This window comes from Columba livia, chromosome 1 (assembly GCF_036013475.1).
Source record: "Columba livia isolate bColLiv1 breed racing homer chromosome 1, bColLiv1.pat.W.v2, whole genome shotgun sequence".
NCBI lineage: Eukaryota > Metazoa > Chordata > Aves > Columbiformes > Columbidae > Columba > Columba livia.
The window spans coordinates 26,314,368-26,336,942 of record NC_088602.1 but is presented as its reverse complement, the minus strand read 5'-3'; the positions used below and the strand labels follow the sequence as shown (position 1 = coordinate 26,336,942).

Below are 22,575 nucleotides of genomic sequence, written 5' to 3'. Positions count from 1 at the left end.
TCAGTCTTGAAGTGTTTGCAGAAACATAAGTGTACTGTGGAGCTTTTCAGTAAGACACAGAGCTAATAATAGAGAATTTCTTAAAACAAATATCTTACAAGCCTATACATAGCAGTTTGAAATAAATGATTTTTTTTTTCCTGTTTATGAAGGGATTACAACAGGCAGGCAGGTTTTCAATCAGCAGCAGTATTTTAAATTCTAGCTATTGGAGGATTTCAAGGGTTTTTGTGTCCTGTTTCAAAACGACCTATTGTTTTCTTCATAGTAAAAACCAAATCTTGCAATTACTTGCAGAAATTCATAAAGTAGAAAAGTAAAATACATGGAAAACATCCTCACAGTGCAAATCAACACTGAAAGCTTGTAACAATATAAAGTTATTGTTAATGATGATTAATGTTTTTAAACTTAGTGAAGAAAAGCATTATCTGTAACTCATTATTATTCCAACCTCATCATGTAAACAGGGCCTGTTTGTGGACAGTCATGCAATTTCACTGGGAACTTTTTACAAGTCTTTACATTGAAAGATAAAAAGAAATCTACGAACAGGAATCCTACTGCCACAAACTATGGAAAACTATCTTCCAGAGGACTGGGTCAAGCAATTCACTGCTTTAACTGCACTGTGCCAAGTCTGCAGCATCACCTCTTATTAGATATAGAAGAATGTACTAAGACACATAGGGCATGTAGAAAGAAAGGAGAGGGAGGTGGCACAACAGAGAAGAAATATGTTATGAAGTCTTTAGCCTTGAAAATCTATTCAGAGTTCCTGCCCCAGTACAACCCAAACAATCCATAAGATGCCTGAGTCTGGCCAGAGTGATCACGTCCAGTGAGACACACACTGCAAATGGCACCAGCATGACCACCCCCTGACATCCTCCCCACAGAAACATTTTTAACATTCACCTTGATTTCTAACAGGGATTGTCTGATGTCTAGTAGGGTCAAGTTCCTCCTGCTCTCTCTCTCAGTCCTGTTTATCAATTGCTTTTCTGTTCCTCATACTGTAATATCCACAGTGTTGCACCAACACAGTATATTACATAGGTGCAAATAAATCAGATGAGATTTTTTTTGAGTTGCTTTTAAGTTTTCCATCTATTCACTACATGATGATGGCATACCTCAAAAGATAATGCAGAGGAAATATTGAAGCTGATTAAGAAGTGCACATGTAACTACTGCCTCAGCCAAGCCACTATAGAGTATCTTTTCTTTAAACAGATGGTTATATTTGTAATTATTGTGTAAAAATAGCATCTTTTAAGTGTTCTCTGTTTAACTGTATTAAACTGGCCAACACATTAAAAAGTTATCAAGGGAGTACAAGGCTGATCATCTTCACCCAGTGGGATCACATAAGTCTCTATTCAGAAAAAAAAACAACACATTAAATTATGTATATGACCATGCACACATACACTGACAAGGGCTCTCTGAAATCTGACGACAAAACTATAGCTAGTATGAGCCTTATATGAGGCTCGTCTGAACAAACTTCATTATGCAGAGAAAGGAGAATATGTCTCATATTAAAATGAGCTTTAAGGTAATGATTAAAGAACTTCTTAAATAAAAATAAAAATAGGTTTAACATATATACACACACACTAAAAAAATCAGAAGAAAGGTTTATTTCATACAGTGACTTGAACAGTTACCATCTTTGATGACTCAAGGAAAGTTGATATATTCTCAGCTACATCTGCAGTTGAGATGCAGTCAACTGCAGAATAAAGAAAACCACTTTTTTTACTGATCCCTGCAGGCACTTGGCTGACACTGAAGTACATCTGTCCATGACCATGTGAACAAATGCAGTGATGGTAATGTTAGAGCAAATTAAGGTTAATGCAGACTATCATTCCTTGCAGGGTATGGCACAGAAGGAACAGGGATTCACAGACTCCAAAGGCACAAAAAAGCTCCAAAACCATTCAGCAAATACATGACATTTTTCCTCCCAAGAAGCTGGATTGAAGACTACATTTAGAAAGAATATTTAAAACAGTCATAAAGACTATGAGTAACATTGATCTCAATATTTGATAGTAAGTCCTAGTAAAGTCTGCCAATGTTATTCACCTGCGTGAGGCACTCTATTGGTAGAAAGACTAAGACATCCTGTAATATTGAACTTCTTTTATCTTCTCTCTTTGGTACATTGAACAAATCAAGCTCTTTACTTTGTACTTCATGGAGTTTATCTCCAGTCTATCAATCACTCTTGTGCCCTGATCTTTTGTTCCCTCTGCAATTTGGACAAAGCATTCTTGAAGTGCTGACTACAGAAAAAGATGGTGGGAGTTTTACTGAAGCTGTGCACAGAAATGAAATCACCTCCTCATCTATTCCTCCCAGGTATCCAAGTATTGGACAAGTCTTTGTTGCCTCAGCACTGAGCTAGGAGACCCTAGAGTACACTAGTTATTGTAACAATCCCTACATTCTTTGAGTGGTGTTGTCCCTCATCTTCTACCCCCTAGCTACAGTCTATATTCTTTGTTCCTAGAGATTGGAATCAGCATTTGGCTGTGCTGAAATTTGGCTTTTTCTTGAGTTGTGATTATTCCACAAAATGATTCAACACATCTCTTCAGTGGAATGACTTTGCTTTTCATTTTTTCTATCTCTGTCTAAGCAGTTAGCTTTGTCAGGAACAATTCTGTATGATAATATAGACTGTTAAAAAAATCAAAGTAGGATCAAAAAGTGGCTTATACAAATTCCAGCACTATGTTAATTCCACTCAATGCAAATTGTAAAATGGTAACACATTTTTATTTATTTTTTTTTAAATTCCCTTTCTCTTTTACTTGCTAATATTTATCCATTTATTTGTTTTGTTCAGAACATTGGATACATGCTATGCTACAGACTGGTGAGCAACTACCAGAACTCTGATTAGTTGAAAGAAAATATGCCTGGACACACAAACAAAAAAAATGTTGGATATGGCAGGGTGAGATATAAGAATGAGAGAACAATATGAACAGGAAAATGAAGTTCTGCAAGAGCATGCAATCTCTCTGTTTTATAACATCTGTGCTGCTGAGCACAACACTAACACAAAGGTTCTGGAAAGCTTTTAAGAGAAAGCCAAGGGCCCTGTTAAGCACCAAAAAAGTGATTTTGTTTTCTTTATTTTCTTATTTTTTTCCCTTGAGAAAGTATAAGGGATTTCCAGATTACTACAGCATCTTAGGAAAATGCTTGCCCTGTTTTTCCTAATACAAAACTCAGCATTGCTCAAGGAAATCAGAAACTAACTGTGCCAGTATTGGTAGATGCCACAGAGACACCACACTCATGGTCTTTGGGAGCTTCTAAAGTACAGAATCTTTGAATGGTTTGGGTTGGAAAGGCCCTTAAAGATCATTTAGTACAACCCTCCTGCTATGGGCAGGGACACCTTTCACTAGACCAGGTTGCTCAAAGCCCCAGAGCTGTGAACACTGCCAGTGATGGGGCATCCACAACTTCTCTAGGCAGCCTGTTCCATGACTCACCACTTTCATTCAGCACTCAGCTTCTATCTGTGCTTTCCAAAGGAATATTTTGACCAATTTTTCAACTGTTTCAAAAAGCCTCCTGTCAAATATCATACAAAACGTATCCATCATCACTTTTGCTGAATATTCTTTGCTTATGTGGTGAGTTAATGAGGAGAAACAGATTCTGCTCCTATGGGCATGAAAAAGTTTGTTCCATCGGATTTGAATTGTGCATTTATCAGAAGCACATCAAACATATGCCAAAGAATTCATAAGAGCTCTTTGAAGAAAGGCTATCTGGCTGACCTTCTACCCATGTAATGATACAGGAAAATGAAAAGCATTGGTAACGTTTGTTTGGTATCCCACTAAAGAGAAGAGAAAGCATTGTATGTGACTATGTTTCCATCTTGGACATATTGTAACTGTTCAGGATACTCCAAGAATAGCTGTGGTGAAAATACTTTTACCCATCTGTGCTTGACAAAAAGAGGATATAACTTTTCTTTCAGATACAGATCAGATTACACTTGCCTGTAACATTTTCACCTAAAAGCTAGAATGTTGTAATGCCCTTTAGATGGAGGGCATTCACAGACCATATGGAAACTAGAGTTAGTGAAAACATATCTGTGCAAGTGTTAAATGGAACTCCACAATGAGAATTGCTAAGCTTAAATATGTGACTTACACATATTGCATATTTGTTTCCAATTAGATTCTGTACAGAAAATTTCAACCTATGGAACTTCTGTTCTTGAAGGAGTTGAAAGAACCTCAGTTATGAACCACAATAGTGTTGAGCTGGTTTTGGTACACTTTGAAACTATTTGACTAAAAATTGATCCCTTTTTACCTATCACGGAGGACACTTATTCTGGGAAGTTGAAATATTTGGAATATAGTAAGATACCTTGAAGAAAGAACTGGTTGTGAAAAATGGGGCAAAAATGAGTACGTTTTCAGTAAGTAAAGAGTCAAAGAGTTTTACCAATAAATATGTTCTGCAATGATACATTACTACTTGATAGAGCTCCTCTGCTACTGGTCACATTTTGGAATTTACATGAACAAACATGAAAAATTAACAATTTTGAGTACAAGTGGTCCAAGTTTTTGGTCTGGACTGACCAGATGACTGCAGTCAGTTCACTTCAACTCCACTCAAGAGTATGAACTCACTCTTTAGATGTTAAATGTAATTTCCTCAAAGAACAAATCAGCCAGTCTTCCATGGGACAGAAAGATGATACAAGCTAAAGGAAAATGAGGTGGCACAGTATGACTGCAAGATTTTTCACCAAGTTCTAGACAGCTCAACTACCACTTACAAAAAGGCAAAATCGTAACTAAGTTGTATACACATTTCCAAATACATATGAATAACACGTGCCTCAAAGCATCATATAATCTGAAAAGTTTGCATAATTAACCAGTTTTAGAAGTATTAAAATATTTTTTTTTTTCTGTTCCCTTTTTCTTTTGTGGTCTCTCTTCAGTATGCAAAACCTCAGTTACAAAACTGTGGATATTCTTACAAAGTCCGAAATGATCTAGTAATTCTTACACACACACATGCACAAAAGCACTAGAAAGAGCTTCAGAAAAAAAGCACATGTCAACAAGGATGCCTGCAGTTATTCAGGTTTCAGCACAATCTGATGGGGGAAAGGCTTCATATCATATGGAGGTTTGAAAGACAGCAAGAGGAGGGAAGGTATTTTTAAGTATTAAGCTTGAATAATCAGAAGAAAAAGGACATGCTTCATAGAATACAACACAGACTTTTGTGGACATCAATTTGAAAAACAGAAAGGACCTTCGGACTTGATTAAACAAAGTTTATTTGCTCCTTTTTAATTGTTATAACTAAAACCTTTTACAGATAAAGCAACAAATTAAACTATTTAATATAAAACTATCAAGATAATTATAATACTGCTTGTCAGTAGAAATTAAGGTTATATTAACAAAGTCCCACAGGAATTCTATTTACTCACATATCTTGAGCCATGCCACTAAAACCCTCTGTTTTGCAGAGTCATTACATGGAGAGCACTTTCAAGCACTTCAAGGACCAGCATTGACTTTCAGTAAACAATGACAGGAAATTCATCAAAGTAAATCAGGTAATGGACTAGAAGAAAATTTAGAATTCCCTTTTAAAGGGAACTCAACTAGGCAAGAATTCAGTTTAGTTGAGATCAAAAGTCTCACACAGGCAATGAAGAAAGGATGAGAAGTACACAATGACTGTAAAAGCAGCTGAGTTTTCTGTTAAAAAGAAAAAAAGGCCAACTATTTTAGAGGGAGCAAACAGAAATTCAAGTCCTGAGGCACGCAATGTAAAAATATAAGCTGTGTTTGGATTTTTTTGTTTACAGACTACTATTTCAATATATTCGGAAGAAAGGACTAGTTCTTGGAAATCAGGAACTAGACAGCAATTGAAGAGAAGACTAGACATAACATTAAGAAAACATGATGGGAAGGACAGCACTTATTTTGGAACTCAGTGTTTGGTTCATATACAATGATTCCTGAGACTGAAGTGGATCACTGAGCCATAGATGGGACAAAATTTGGAACATCAGTCCAAATGGGTATCGGAAGAATCCTACAGCCAACAAAACCATGTCTCTGTTTGGACAGGCAATGAGATAAACTCATACGGACATAAAGTAGTTAGGTTCCTGTGGCTTTTCACTCTTGATCATATGCTGGGAAACACGAGTCATGCTCACACCATGAATGCGACCAAAAGGCAAAGTCAGACAGCGTCAGTGAAGAATTTTTTTAATCTATAAAAGAGCTTAGATGAAACCAAGACAATTTTATTTGTATGGTATAAAAAGTATAGTCCAATTAATCAATTGTCAAACAAACAAAAAAAAAGGATAATGCTGCTATAAATGTAACAATCAACTATGCTGAAATAAGAGATTTAAGAATGGAATCCGTTAAATATCTTACAGCCATCTCAATATTCTCAATAAACATCTCAGACCATTAACTTCAGGTATCATTAAATGAGAACTGCAACTTACTCATAGCTATAAAATAAACAGTATAAAAAGCCTGAAGTTTTTGAGAATTACTAAGCTTCTATACTATTCCTCGATATTATTAAACAATAATAATATTAAATGATAATTAGACAAAAAAGGAAAAGGCTATTTAGTAGATTTCAGTTACAAGGTGCAAATATTTCTAGCATTAAGAACAGAAGAGGGCCAATGTTGTGGGATATAATAACTGAGACCATAGAAAGAATGTACAATACTATTTAGATAAAACACATGTATAACAGGAGTTTTGGAATCTGAACAAAAAGCTGTGTTTTCTCTATGTAGACTTTCACATGTTATAAGCTTTGCTGTAATGAGAATTTGTTATACAATCGTAGAATCATAGAATTGTTTAGGTTGAAAAAGACCTTTGAGATCATTGTCTCCAGCCATAAAACTCTCATTAAGCAGCAATTTTGGAAGGAAAAAGATATATTCCTCTGGATATACGATGGGGGATCAATGCACATTCATGCAAATTCCTTCATTACTATTTTATCTGCATTATTTTCTGCACAAGCTTAGCACATTCTGCATAATTTCTGCGTTACTTACTGCCTCACTTATGAGGTTTCATTGTTTTCCCCAAATTTTGTGACTATGAAGTTGTAAAGACAATGCATAAAACCCCATAAAAATCATTAGAAGTGTTCAAGGGTATTTTTCTTTAAATATCACCACTTTTTATTCTCCTTTAGGAGCAATGTTTTGTCTGCCCACATAAATCCAGCTGACAGACCTGAGCAAATACTGTCCCTACCAAATCTAGATGAATATATCAATAAAGTTGGAGCAGTCTTCAATTTACATTTTTTGACTACACTTTTAAGTTATATTTTTCAATAGTTTCGCTAAGTCAGGATGAAAGACTTATACTGATATAACTGTTCTGAGGAGGAAAACACAAATTGTAGAGAGGTTTTTGCATTCCAAGATGACAAGATGTATATTCATACAGTATCTTAGGGGAAAAAAAGGGGCACAAAAGCTATCAGTGTTCTATTCTTTAAACACAGTTAAAGGCAAGGAAGCAAAATCACAGCATATTAACAACTGATTAATTTATTTATCAAAAATATTTACATAAAGTCTTATGAAAACAAAATCTTGTTCTTATCAAATGACTAATAGCTAAACCAATATAATTTTGTAACAGAAATCATACCTTCAATCAGCAGCTCTTGCCCATGACTGCCCAAGAGTGTTCGGGATAAGAAAGGGGCAAAGTCAACAAAAATTTCTCGCAGGAGAGGGGCCACCTTTTCTAGAGCTCTTTCAAGCTTTGCAGTGATACTGTGGAAAAACAGAGACCACATTTGGAAGAACACTTAATCACAGAAATTAAATTATGTCAACTCATACCTGTTTTTAAAAGTTGCTGTAAGCTTCTGTAGAAAAGAGGATGATTATAATTTGATTAAACTTCACAGTGCTTAAATGCCTTTAGTAAATGCAAATGTCATGTCAGAGTCAGCAGTGTGACAGCATCATAAATTCTACAGCATTTACAGAACACTCCAAAACCAGTAAAAGTTTTGTTCTAATTTTCGAACTTGATAAGAAGAATGCCAGATATTCAAGTGTAAGTCCGTTTCACCTATCTCAGCTTATGCACATCCCATCATTTTTTATAAATTTGAAAGCTTGAAAAGAGAAGTTCTTATTCACCCAAGGCACTCGTACTTGCTTTTTTGTTTGAGCTTGCAAATAAAAACATCTGTTACTGCAATCCTGGACAAGGGAGTGCATGAGGAAGTGTTCTAGCACAGGTGTGAAGAATATCAATATTCTTCAACCCTGAGGGAACATGATCCCAGGCAAATCACTTTGCCTTTGCATTTATACTTCTCTGCCTCCTGAGACTATACAGCCTTTGAAGCATGAATTGTTCCTTAATTTATACTTGAACAATAAGAAGTAGTGTTGTGACTCCTGTTTGCTTTTTAAATACTAGTAATAATATTCCTTTGTCTAAGTATATAAAACTAGCAAAAATACAAATACAAGGACACAAATCAGCAGTACACTAAGGATTGTATCCCTTAAGAGACCTTTCAAAAGGTCTGTACCCCTCAAAAGGATTGTACCCCTTAAGAGACCTTCCCTTTCAAAACCTGACAGGGCATAATGCTTGTGCCTTCTGAAACACTTATGCCAAGACTAAAAACCTGCTTTGTTATCTCAAAGAAGTGAAATATTACTTAAAAATAGAAAATAAATATGTACGTATTCTGCTCTACCAAGAATATTTGCTGTTCTTTTTCAGGCTGTTGGTGGCTGAAGGGGTTTTCTTTGTGCTTGAATTATGGTACCAAAATTTTATTGGTACTTTAAAGCACAGTTATAGGAAGAAGTTACATTTATTCACAGGATCTAAGAGAACAAACACTGACATTTAAATTTAATGTTGTACCTACTGTCTATAAATACATGTGGACTTTTTAATTCAGATCACATGAAGATCCCTACATTTAAAAAGAAAGTTGACATTATAAACACATTGGAAGTTTTCCTTCATTAGATGGAAATTATTTTACTGAATTCCTATAACTTATTTTCTTTCAATGTGCTGCTTTGCAATTTCAAATTCAGATACTGACTTTCTAGTATTCTAAAGGAGAGATTCATACAACCAGCCTTTATTTAAGATGATTAGTTGAAACAAATTTCACTATGCTAAAGCCTCTATTGACTGTATTTGAAATGTGATTATCTTAGAGGTTGTAATTTGCAACATGAATCTACCCCAAGCCTTTTCTGCTAGAGGTAAAAGCCTACTAGATTAATCCAAACTTATCTAAACCATGCTTTAAAATATGCTTTCACTGTAAATTAGTTTAAAAGGCCTAATTTTAGAGTTCATTTAACACTGAAAAATTTACATATAATTGAAAAAAGTTCAAGCTCAAAATTGTTTAAATTAAGATAAATTAAGAATCAAGTAATATGGGAGGTGTGCATGTGCTATTAATCAACACTTTGGATGAGCTATGAACAAACACCTTGTTATCAAGTGGATAGCTGATGGATCTTGTGTATTATGAATGTATTCATGGGCAACTGGGAATACCATTCTGTGAAAACATGAGATCAAAGTTTAGCACTGTTTAAAAATGCATATCAAGGGACAGAAATTAATATGTAGAAAGAGAAAAAAAATATCTTTTTTCCTTCGTATAAATCTCTGGTGCATTTACATGTTGAAAACTGACTGAAGTTCTGGTTCTTCAATTTCTAAAAGAACAAGCAAAATTAAGAAAAATACATATGCAGAGACACTAAATATGTTTTAGGGAAGCAGGTGGCCCATCTACTGTCTTTCCTGTACACACACGCATGCACAGAGGAGCAAAGGAGGGAAGAGACCAATCTGATTCTACAGCTGTTTCTAACATCTATTATACCTTCTAACACATCCTGCAAACATTGGGGAACTCCCTGTGGAGACTGATGTAGCTAGTCATCCTCTCCTTGATCATTTGCACCTTTTTGGAGTGGAGCCAATAGTCCTTGCGCTTTCAGCCTGGGCCTGCACCCATTGCTGTGATTCCACCTGCACCACTCCCCTGACACTTCAGATAGGACCAGCAAAAAAAAGGCGCTTTTTTGCTCTGCATGTTAAATCACTGAAGCACAAAGACTTTCATACTTTTTTTTTTTTTTTTTCCAGATTACCCAGGGCCCTTGATTTAAGTTTATTTCCTCTCTAGTTCACTAGGGAATTAAATTCTTTTGTTCATGAGCTTGTAAACTCAGGAACAGCTAGCTTGGTTGCTGTCACCACTCCGATCTTAAAACCGTACATCAAAGTGGCTGGCCAACTAAGAGGCACTTGGCAACTCCTATACCCTGCATCAGGTTTTTAGGGCAGATAGATGTGCACCATGTAAAGGTCAAAAATTCATTTTTGAAGTGTGTTACGGCACAACCAAACACCTTTAAAAGACAACGACTTATTTTACAAAGATATTTAATAAGAATTTCAGGGGGCATTTTCCTGGCTGTCAGTCAGTGTAAGAGGGCTATTAGCTACCCCATGGTCCGTGTCTCTTGCAACACCAACTCAGAGCTGGTGTTTGTATCTGGTTTTTTACTCTCTCATTTAAATAGGGCTTTTGTTTGCTTGGAAGAGCTTCTGTTTCTCCACTTGCTAGTGCTCTGTTGCTAAGTTGTGCTTGTGTTCTAACTCTTATTATAATTATTGAGCAATGTAAAAAGCCAGAGAACTAAAAAATTACTTTTAATGTCATTTTAGTGTCTGGCATAGTTCTTAGAAGTTAGACTTTTCAGTGAAGTATTGTTTTAGTACCAAAAAGGTATACAAATACATATTGTACTACATCAATAACTACAATAATGCCTATTTAATGAGCTAAAATATATTTTAATATATTTTTCTTTTTATAGTATTTTTTATATCTGAAGTTGTTGTGGGAGGAGAAATTATAATTAATGTTAAAGGATAGAACTTGTGTACCTCATATTTTCAGCTGAATCCTCTGGCATTGGAGCAACAGTTTGGACAGCTGGGAGATTTTTGCTGGTAGCACCATTCACAAAGCTGGATGACGAAGAGGAAGAAGAAGATCCTGAGTCTACCGCACCTGTCCCCCAAAAAATAAAGAACTTAATTCAGTCTGAAGAAATATAAGTTTTATAGATTTTTAATATAGTCCTTGTTTTAGTCATCTACTTTTAAATAAGGAAATAATGTTATTTATTCTAAAATTATTAAAACCATTCAATATTGTTATCATATAAATTAATTCCTTATATTGCTAGTATAACAACAATAAGCTTAAAAAGCTATTGAAAATCAGGCAAAACAAATCCTTACCTCATTTTCATTATTCCCAAATTATATTCCAAAGATGAAAACATTTTTACATCATCCTGTAAAGCAAGATCTTTCTAAAACAAAGGTATATTTAAGATGAGGTTGAGTGGAGAATAGAAGTTAAACTATTATTTTAAAATACATATATGCACACACTTCTTGACTGCCCAGTTCAATTACTGGCAGAAAATAAAATGAAAACTAAAAAAATGACAGAGAAGATAGAAAATGTGTATTCCTTCAGTAAGTAATGGAGAAAACTAGTGTCTGATGAGTATTAAAACTAATTTTATATTTTCTCTTCCCTTCCTTGACTCAAGGAGAATTTAAGATCTTAAAAGTAGGGAGGGCAGTAGGGGTATCATTTCAATGGGTTGTGAACAGCTGCCGAGAGAAAAGTTGCAGACAGAGCACACATTTATACTTTATGTGATCTGGGTCAGAGCTAAGGGCTAAACTTAGACTCTAAATGCCAATCTATCATGTTCAGTCTCTCTGAAGCAAACCAGCAAAGGCTCAGCGTGGCCATGAACAGTAGCGAGATCACTGTGATAAATGCTCTCCCTTTTCTGCCGCACAGACCTTGTGCAACACATCAGGGCAGGACAGGGAGCGACCAACAGCCTTGGAGCTGGAGCGCAAAGCCTGAGGGCCTGCAACGCTGCTGGAGACCAGGGCCATGGGCAACAGGGTTTATCCAGGTTACCAACGAGGGGTGGAGAACCCCACTTTCGAGATTCACTGTGATTTTTAAAGATAAAAGAATTCAGATAAAAACCAGAAATTTGACATCCAAAAGAGTATCAAAATGCAGCAGGATTTGCTGGGTTTGTTGACAGTAGAGTAGCTGGTGAGGCTCAGGAATTAGACTAGGAACTGATTTAGTCTGCTGTTTAATAATGTGAGTGGGAGGTGGATTGTGGCTTACACTGTGGGTTCTGACTTGGACTAAATACAAATTGTAAATGTAACACACTGAGAAGGAAGCACAAAAATATAAGGTAGGCTGTCTCTCCCAAACCAGGAATCACAGCAATTTAGCTGGGAATAGGGTAGCTTAAAAAAGATAAAGGCTTCATATGTATGTGTACATGTGTGCATGTGTATATATACATATATATATATAAATATCGTTTATAGTTTTATATTATCTACATATTTATAGTAATATATAAATAGATAGTACATATTGTTATTGCTTCTTTCCTTTTCCTTCCAAAGTCAAATTTTCTTCATTAAGGTTGTTGTCTAACAATGCAGTTGCTAACTTGTTTAACCAGTTAGGCTCCCAGAAGAGAAGGTTAAACAGACCTAGAACTACTGAATTAACATAGAAGTGAGAATCAGGATATAAATTACATAAATCCAATCTAAAAGCTAGAAAACCAGTTTCTTACATAAAGAGACGAAGGAAGAGAATCTACCTCCCAAAAGATACATTCAAAGCACTAAAAGGACTTCAGTTACATGCATCGAATTACATAATGACAGCGACATTGACTACAACAGCAATGGCAGATGGAATGTAAACAGTGACTGCAATCCATGAATAACTGAAAAAAACACCTTTTGCACAAGTTCAGCACAGAATATACCTCAAAAATATAACTGTATTTCTAGAGTAACTATGACATAGTATAAAACTAACTGTAAATAGAAGGTTTGGGGGGACATCTAGTGTTTCTAAAAAATTGTATACTGTTTCTTTTTTACCATAGGAAAAAAAAGTGCTGTTTGAAATTAAATCCTATATGCTACTTTAAAATCATTAATAACATAGATAATTTCACAGACTTCAAGTACATAAATCAGAAATTATCTGGATACTTCCTGTATATATCTCAAAAACTGATATACGTGATCACTGTTTTAGCTACCATAGGCATAGCTTAATTAAAAATGTCAAAATAAGCATTTTAATCGCATAGATATTTATGTTTTCATTGTGACACATTTTTTTTTTTCTGCCATTAATATGTTTAGCATTTCTAAACTGTTGATATAATAATTCACATTTAAAAAAAGGTTGCAGGGGAAGGACCTTTCAAACTATTTCTTAAGAGAATTCGTCAATAAAGCTCATTAATTCTGATTATTTCAGACATAAAAGGCTTTACCAAATACGACCACTAAAGAAGTTCAGTACACATGTAGTTCTAATTAAACCTGATACTTTCTGAAATTCCATTGAATCAATACTTTTCCTTTTGTCAAGCTAAGAGATAAAAAAGAAAAAGAAGCTGTAAGATCTAACAAAAAAACCCAGCCACAGTGAATGTACCATGGTATCTGCAATACTGTCCTCTACTAAGAACAGTATCAGGGAAATGACTGATTTTTAAACGCAATTACTTACAAAGAAGAGCTACTACATTCCAGCAAAAACAGTTCAGATCTTTAACCAGTGAGAAGACTGAAAAGCTTACACTATTCAGCACCATTTGGAAAACAAGGTTTCCAATGTAGGATACTTTTTGCATGACATAAGAGTACCTAAAAGGAAATCCGTTCAAGATTAACAGAAGTGGCTACAGAAATGAAACTGTTCATAGAAGTGATAGCATTATTCAGAGCATTCCTTCCTCCCATCTGCCTCAGGATAATTAGATTTTAAGATTTTTTTGTTTTTTTATCCTTAGAAAAATCAAAGTTCTATTACCAGGTATTAAAGGTAATCTGCAAAAGGAAAGAAAAAAAAATGAGTGTGTCTTCATACTATTCCATGAAGCAGAAGGATGCCAAAAGTTTCCCTCTCCATTTTCTGCAACCCCCAGGAGATTTTCACTTTCTCAACCCTTGACTGAAGTTGTGATATCCTTGAAGAGAGCTCTTCTCTCAAGTGCTTTTGCTTAGTTTAGAAAGAAAACAGACCAGAGCCAGACATTTCAAAGGAGTTTAAGTAAACATCAGTTGCTCTCAGTAAGGATTCATTTCTCCATGGTTAACAGGCTCTTTCGTCATAGACAATCCCATTATCACTATTATAAATAATTTTATAAAAGGGTCTCGTTCTCCTTCTATAGGCCACAATAAACATCTACTGCTAAGACTTGGACATAATTAAATCAGGTAGGTTCTTACTGAAAAACCTTCCAAAAATCATAGCATAATTTTCATTGACAAATACTAATTGCACAAAATATAAACCCTCCACAATCTATGATATAATTATTAAGTAGCTAGCTGTCTTTACTTTCTCTGACACATAAGGAGGGATTAATCAGTATACATCATATATATCCTCTACTGCAGAGGACTGGAGAAGCTAGCTCATTTCAGTTCTAAACTATGTTTCTAAAACAGTATTAAGGGTATTTATTCACTTATTTAAGGCTATGCAAGTCTAATGTGAACTATCAAAGATTATAAACATACTCCAAGAAAAAAAAAAAACAACAAAACAGCCTCTAATTAAGGCCAAAATTTAGAGTTTTCAGAGTTTTATTTTAGAAGTACACAATCAGTAACAAAAAGGATGATTAAAAAACAAAACACCGCTGAAAGTAACAAAACAACAACAACAAAAAAAAAAAACAAACAAGAAAAAATGAGGGTCACAAAAATATTTAAGGACAATACCTGTTGTATTAATCATACTTTTTGGTGTAGCTCCTGTTGCAGCAAATATATTAGGTGTACTACCCGGGGGCAGTCCACTCCCAGCTGTGGCAGCTCCAACTGTGGTCACGGCCAGGCTACCTGGAGGGGGTTTCTTTACTGGTACAACCACACTCCTGTGGAAAAAGAAATGGCAGATTAGCAGAACTGCACACCAAAGAGTCAGCAAGAATTTCTGTTTGTTGTGGAATTTTTGGTTCCTTGTGGCAAACCTTCATACTTGTTTAAATCAGCAGCACACGATGTAAATCGAATACCTAAAATGCAACATAGTAAATATTTGCTTTTGCAATAGTAATAACATGTCCATTTAAAAATAAGGTTTAAAAAGCAGTCTTGAGAATCTGAAGCTCTTAAGAAGAGAACAGGGCTTTCATACAAAAATTCTGACATAAATCAGTTACGTAGAGACAACACTGCATTCAAACAAGCACATTCTTACTTAATCTTAAGCCACTCCTTTTTTAAAATCTCAAAACTAAGACTATCTGTACATGTTAAAAGGGAAGAAAAAGGAAAATACTAGAGATACCTAATTATTATTTTTTGAACACTGAACAACTGTCATAGTGCAGACAACTATATTTACATTTTTCCAATTAATATTTCCATTTATCTATATAAAACTGACCCTAAAAAAAACTGTGTTTCAGTAGAAAACTTGAGTGAAGAACAAACCTGATTTGTAAATGTTAAAAAAATACATTTTCATCATCATACACACATTTTCTGGTTAAGCAGATATACTTTTCCTTAATCATTGTGATTAAATAAAAGAGCAAGACAATGCAACTAATTAGGGTAATAAGGCCACATCTTGCTCTAGAAGTTCTTCTGATAATTATTTTGTTACACTTCTATGTAAATATGATGGCACATGTTGGATGAAAATGTGTGGAACAATATTTCACAGTAATGCATTTTATTAATATATGTCTAAATTCTCATTCTCCCCGGATTTTAAAAAGTAGTGATGCAAATTGTATTGATGATGCCATGTGTTATTTTTTGTGATCTCCTCTTCTGTGACGACAGCGTACAAAACGATCCATAAGCAATTTTTTCCTCACTTTTTTTAGAGGGATAACAGTGCCAGTTGATGTGTTTGCATTTTGAACAACAGTTTTACCACTACCCTGAAGCATATGCTATCAGAAAGGTAATTCTAGGCATATTGATGGTTTTCTGTGTCCTTCCATTTCTCATTGGAGAAGATGAGTTTGCACAATGCAATAGCTATTAAGATACGTGACCCTAAAATAAATGCTTTTGTCTGTAGTTAACAATCTCTTTCAATCTTTGCTGATATGAAGTGTTTACATAGCAGCAGCTAATGGTGAATAAAGTCGGGTCTACACAGGTTGGATTAATCTGCTCTATAACACCATGAAATTTCCTAAAATTAGCTCCTATCCACACACAAAGATCTCTAGCTCAATTAATACTTCAATCAAACACTTCAGTTCTGGTTGTTCAGGAATACTGATTCAGTACTCGGGAACAGAGTCCCTGTGGTGCCATAGAAACAAAATAAGAAATTAAGACTTGTATTTTAAGTGGGAGCATCTCCTGATTATATCAATTTCATAAGGACACTACTGTGATTACCTGCAGCATCTTGGTAGAGAACTGCAACAGAAAGGCTAAGATTGGTGTGAATGAAGAATGAATGGGAATATTTGGGTGCTGAGGCACAAGAAGGAAGGACACAGCAGGAAAAGGCATCTTAGACTGGCCTGTGCTAACGGCACATAGATTATCAGTCCATCAAGACCAGAGGCACATGTGTAGTTTCACAAGATAATCAGAACTTGGAGATAAAACCAGTGAACAGTGATGACTCAAAGAAGTGGGGAAGGACAGAGAGGCTGTTGGTAGCTCCATAAGGGTAAAAAAAAAAGGCATCTCCAAAACCTGAAATTAGTTTCCAAACTATGAAGTCCAGGAAATGCGAGGAAGACGTGATAGCTGGTGTCCCATGCTTTCCATATCATTGCAGCAGATCCTGGACCTAGCATCAGGACACAAGCATGGGGGTGCCTGAGTGCTGGACAGACTCCTCAGACACACACCATTCTAGTGTTTGACAACATAAGACAGAGTGTGAATGGGTGAGATCTGTTTTGTTCTGGGCTGTATTTTAAGGAAAGTAATTTTTTCCTCCTATAAGGTCTGGTATTGTTATCTGCCAAATTGCTGACACAACTGGAGAAAACGTATCTCCTATTTTCCTGCTCCGTTTTCAAAGAAGATGAAGTTAAATTCAAGGTCTTTCTTATCTTCCAACAGCTCAGTGGTGTTTTAGAGTATTCAAAAGACCACCTGAATTTCCATAGCAAAGACCACATATGTCAACTTCACTCCTCAGGTGTAATAGAATCATAGAATAGTGTGAGTTGGAAGGGACCTTTAAAGGTCATCTAATCCAACCCCCAAATGTACAGGCCTCCCATAAATGCAAAGACTCTTAAGAGTGTACTTCAACACTGAAAATCAGTTCCTATAGCAAGAAAGGATACTCTTGTCCAGATCCCACAAATACTAATGCTCTACATATGGTTGAAGTTCTTTTGTCAGCCTGAATCGGGCCATTGAGAGAGGTCAGGTGTTATTAAATTACAAATTATCAAGAAACATCAAGAGAAACCTCTCTACTATAAGAACAGGCAAAATTGGTGAGACATTATCATCCCAGACTGAAAGAAAACGCAGCTTTCTGACATGTCATACATGGTGACCCCGTCAAAATGTCTCTTTCCTACTGATAAAACAAAATACAGCAAGTGAATACAGAATGACATCCAGATGAAGGAGACTAAAAAACTATTCAAACAACACAATAGAGTGGTCAAAAATGTGCAAAACAATCATAGGAAGAGCAGAACAAGAAAGGTGAAAGAGGATGACTGACTGCTTTCAAATAAGAAAACGCCTCCTTTTAACCAAACAAATGACTCCAACAGCACACACAGTGAAAACAGGCAAATCAAAACAAATCAGATTTATGAAAGAAGCATAGCTATTTACCTTAGCATAATATGAATGAAAGAAAGAATTTAATGTGACAGATGCCTGTCAGGTCTTCATGTATTTTTTTCATGGAGAAGCAGAAATCTACAGACTAGAAGAAAAGGTTATATACACTTCCATAATTTCATTTTAGGCCTTGCTTTACAGAGCATATTTCAGACTTCCTAAATGTTCCAAACTGGTCCAAATTTTTCTGAATCACATCATAGTGGTCTCAAATGATCCCCAAAATTTTAGAAAGCTTGGTGGTAATTGGCTGTAGCAACTCATTTTGTTTCTCTGTTCATTGGGTGCCTTAAAATTCTAAAACCAATTGTGACTACTGATGACTACTCTGTTACTCTAAAAGTATACTCTCAATTTGTAAACCTAAGCCTGAATTCATCATAATTCATATCATGCTTACGATGAACGCTGCTGGTTCAACCTGCATACCACTTGTGCATTGCTGGTTCATTAAATAACCTCAGCAAATGGTACAGGAGTCTTCTGGGTTTTAGAAATTTGCATAAAATAACTAATAATACCATCAATGTGTTGAACTACAAAAATAAAAAATGGAAATTAAAAAAAATGCTAGTGCTTGTGACAGACAAATCAAGTTACACAAAATTATAATTTCTTTCCTTTTCTCTGTGATCCACATTCTGTTTCTCTTCTCCATTTAAAAATTTAAAGGCCTTCCAACCTAATCACTATGGTCAATCAAGAGGTCAGATATAAGCTTTCAATACTGGATGTCTTGTGCTACCTGTCTGTGCAAGAGGAATTAAATTACAATCACTTCATGCTCTTCTGGGATATGTGAAACCTCTTAAGGCTGAAATAACATTCTTGCTCCTCTTTTCCTCCCCCACGGCAGCAGAAAGCATGAGGATTTTTAGGAAGTGTTCTTCAAAAAGCAGTATAGACTTAAGGTAAATTTTTCACAGAAGTACTCTGAAACAGTATCTTCTGCCAGATATTTCAGAAGAAAATACAGTAGAAAATGTGAGACAATTTGTCTGCTATATTATATGTTACCTCCTTCCTACAGTTAGATTAATTTATTCTCTGAAAATAAAGCTTAGTATTTCTTTGAAAGTTATTAATATTCTTCATGCATATGTACATGTCCAGTCCTTTACAAAACATGTATATTGCTGGTAACTCACTGCTCTTTCTGATTTCAGCTTCAGGTTGTAATTTCAGTCTGTAACAAATGATCATTAGTATGGAAAAACCATACATTTTGAATCCTACTTTAGAAAACTTTCTATTAGGCTGACTGCATTAAGATTCATCTGAAATAAAGGAGGAAAGAAGTAACTCAGAGTCAACGAGATATACTGAAGAGATATGGAAAGCTTACAGAAGGATACAGTCTTTGAGACTTACGCAAATGAAACCTTAGTGCTGCATGTCCAGTTATTATGGATTCTTTCAATCATTTCATACCATACGTTCATCAAAACATCCAAATTTTAGAGCTCATAAAATGACCCTAATCTACTAAACATAAATTGCCTGTTTCTGAATAGAAGAAAGTGAATGATCTCAGGTGTGGTTATAGGACAAGTATATGAAGATCATTGATCTTCACTCTCAGAAAAAGCAGGAGAGTATTTACTCCCAATGAAATCCTCAGTCACTAGTAACTCCTTTGCCTTCAGGATTAATTAGCTGAAGCATGTAAAATAATCTAAAATATTGACAAGAAACAAGGAGAATCTGTAACAGATTAAAACATTAACTATCAGGAAAGATGAATGGTCTTAGCTAAACATAGAAATAGGAAATACCGGAAATTTAATAATTTGAAGAATGTGAATAGAATATAAGTGAACATGTCATGTATTAAATGTCAGAAGCATGATCAAATAAAGAAGAAACATAAAGAAACTGTCAATATAAGGTACAGACTGAGGTTGGTCAAGCAACCTAATCCTGTATACATGCTTGCAAGAAAATCTGAAGAAGCAAGAGTTAAAAAGCAGCAGTCCTGCAAAAGTCAATACAGCTTTGATATTGATTTTACAGAGGCCTCTTGGGATAAAAAGCAAGACAAAAATCTGGCACAATTTTCAACTGTATACACAGTGAATCATTTTGGAGAGAGGCTGGTTTCTCCTGATGGAACATATGTAAGACTTCAATTAAGATATACCTAGAGATCCATGCATATGAACATGAAAAGACACACATCACACAGGTTATAAGAAGAGTTTTGAAAGAGCGACCTGTGTACAGGTGGCTAAACAATGGACAAGGGGAATGTGATTACAGCTTGATGAAAAAAAAATGAGGGTCAATATACCCAATTTTGGTTGACTTTAACCTATTCATAAATTTAGGATGAATTTGTTCTAAACGAAGATTGTCCCCGATTTTATTTAGTAAACAAGTGGCTAAGACACCCTCCAAGAATAAAGACAATGCAACTCCAGCTCCCTTCTCTGCCTAACAGGATCTGAAACCAAATTTCCCATTCTCTGGAGTGTATTTTAACTGCTATGTTAGAAAAGACATTCTACAGAGAGGAGCTCTCAAGTCTTTCCTTTGGACCACAATCTCCACTGCATAAAGATGAGGAAAATTATTGAGAGTGAACTGGAACCCCAGATGAGTAACTTAATTCCTACACTACAGATTAGTTTTTTCATTCACATGTTTACAATCTACTGTGATACCCAAAGTAATAGGGAATGTAATGACTAAGTACAAACAGCACCTGTAACTCTCCCAGTTTTCTCCAACTAATTTTCATTATGACCTTAAGAAACCTTTTCTGTTGGGAGAAGACTAAAACATATTTATTCATAACTCACTTTTATTAAGTTTTCAGGAAAATCAAATCTATTTTTCAGCCATCATTTTTTTTTGAAAAATCTAATGACTCTAACAGGACTATAACCTTTGAGATTCAGATATTTTATTTATGTTACTGTGTAGACCAGTGCATATCAATGGTCTCCCAAAGGTAGGCAAATATGCAACACATAAATATTGAACCTCCTTATTTGAACCTTCAGTGCAACTTCTCTCATAGTTCTTGTCTTTTTCCCATTCTTTCAGTCAGTATAAAAAAAAAAAAGCTAGTAAATTGTATAGGTACTCTGAGTAGTTCTTCTAAAAATAGCCTACATATCTAAAACACGCTAAACATAGTCTTTGAAGATTTTCTTTCTCTGTAATAACTGGCAGGATATGTATCAGCCCTAACTGGATTTCACAAGATGTCCCCCTTTTCTAGCACATAAATGCCTTTAAAACTGGCCCCAAAGGCCTTCTCTGGGGGAAAATTAACAAAAGAAAAAGAAGAAAAAAACAAACAACACCAAAAAAACCCCAAACAAACAACAAACCAAATTAGAATACTTCAAAAATGTGCCCTTCAAATATTTCAAAATATGCTTGTAAAGACTGAGCTTGTAAACCACACAAACTCATAGTATCCCAATTTATGACGTGATAATGAATTAAAAGGGAATAAGGTATTTAAAAGCAGCAGAACTAACTGATCTTCTCATTTCTAAGAATTCAAGATTTTCTGCTTATGCAAGCACGCTTCCTATTAAAATAATTCTGCTAAGTACAGAAAATATACGTAAATTACCTCACTTTGGAAAAATAACATATGAGACACAAACCCATAAGCACTTTCAATTTCAATAACAGCACCCCTCTAAAAACTCTCTACTAGAAAACAGTAGAACAGAAAAAAAAAGCTTCAGAATGTGGTACTGCGTAGAATCAAAAATAAATTCATGAACATTAAAGGTTCAAGTTGTATCTAGTGGGACAAATGCCAATTGACAAAAAAAAACCCCAGAAACAAGAAGTCCTAAAACCCTAAAAATCAATAGCAGAGACTGATTTTTGTCAGACAAAAGATGAGAAGGCAAAAAGGAATTATCCGTGAGTTATGCTCCATTAGTCGCAAATCTAGGTGAAATAACCCTTTGTGTTTGCTTCTAAAAATGTCATCCTGGATGCCATTTTCAAATAATTCAGTCTGATGCTAAAAGACATGTCATAACTTTGAGGATCCAGGCTCCGGTGTCCCAGAAATCTGTTTATATAGCTCATAATGTAATTACAGCTACCTTAAGACAGATGAGGCAGAAGGCAGCAATATATTGAAAACTAATTGAAAAATGCAGTTGTCCAGAAGCACTTGTGGGGAAAAGGTCTCTGAAAAGCTGCTCAAAGCTTCAGAGTTTGAAGTGAAATTTTTGATGTTGTCACTCTCAATCTATTGAAGAGCTGACAGACAATCAAACCCGTCTGGCTGGCTGGCAGCTCATTTTGCTGGCAGGTGGCAAACAATTAGACACACCAATTTGTGCCTCCTGATGACATTAAAGCATGAAACTAAGTTGTATGCAGGGCCTAGTGATTTGTGTGAAAGCATTTCAAAAATAATACTCTTTGCCGTGGCAACTCATTTCAGACTGCCACCTCCCATTACGGCTTTGAGCGGTGAAGACGACAGACTTGAGTTACGTGCGGTGCAAGGCCGCTTCTGTTCAATCCG

General features: G+C 35.3%; 1 protein-coding gene across 13 annotated transcripts in view; it reads right to left on the bottom strand.

Annotated features, from left to right (window-relative positions):
* Nucleotides 1-22,575, bottom strand: part of NBEA (neurobeachin) — a 490,360-nt gene that overhangs the window by 274,753 nt on the left and 193,032 nt on the right. For 12 of the 13 annotated variants that reach the window (XM_065051668.1, XM_065051676.1, XM_065051716.1 and 9 more), the window contains 3 exons: nucleotides 14,991-15,145; nucleotides 11,052-11,178; nucleotides 7,740-7,867 (listed from right to left, as the gene is read on the bottom strand). In XM_065051668.1, coding sequence (XP_064907740.1) covers nucleotides 7,740-7,867; nucleotides 11,052-11,178; nucleotides 14,991-15,145 — 410 coding nt within the window. The remainder of the gene's footprint in view (nucleotides 1-7,739; nucleotides 7,868-11,051; nucleotides 11,179-14,990; nucleotides 15,146-22,575) is intronic. The other variant, XM_065051683.1, reaches the window with a different exon arrangement.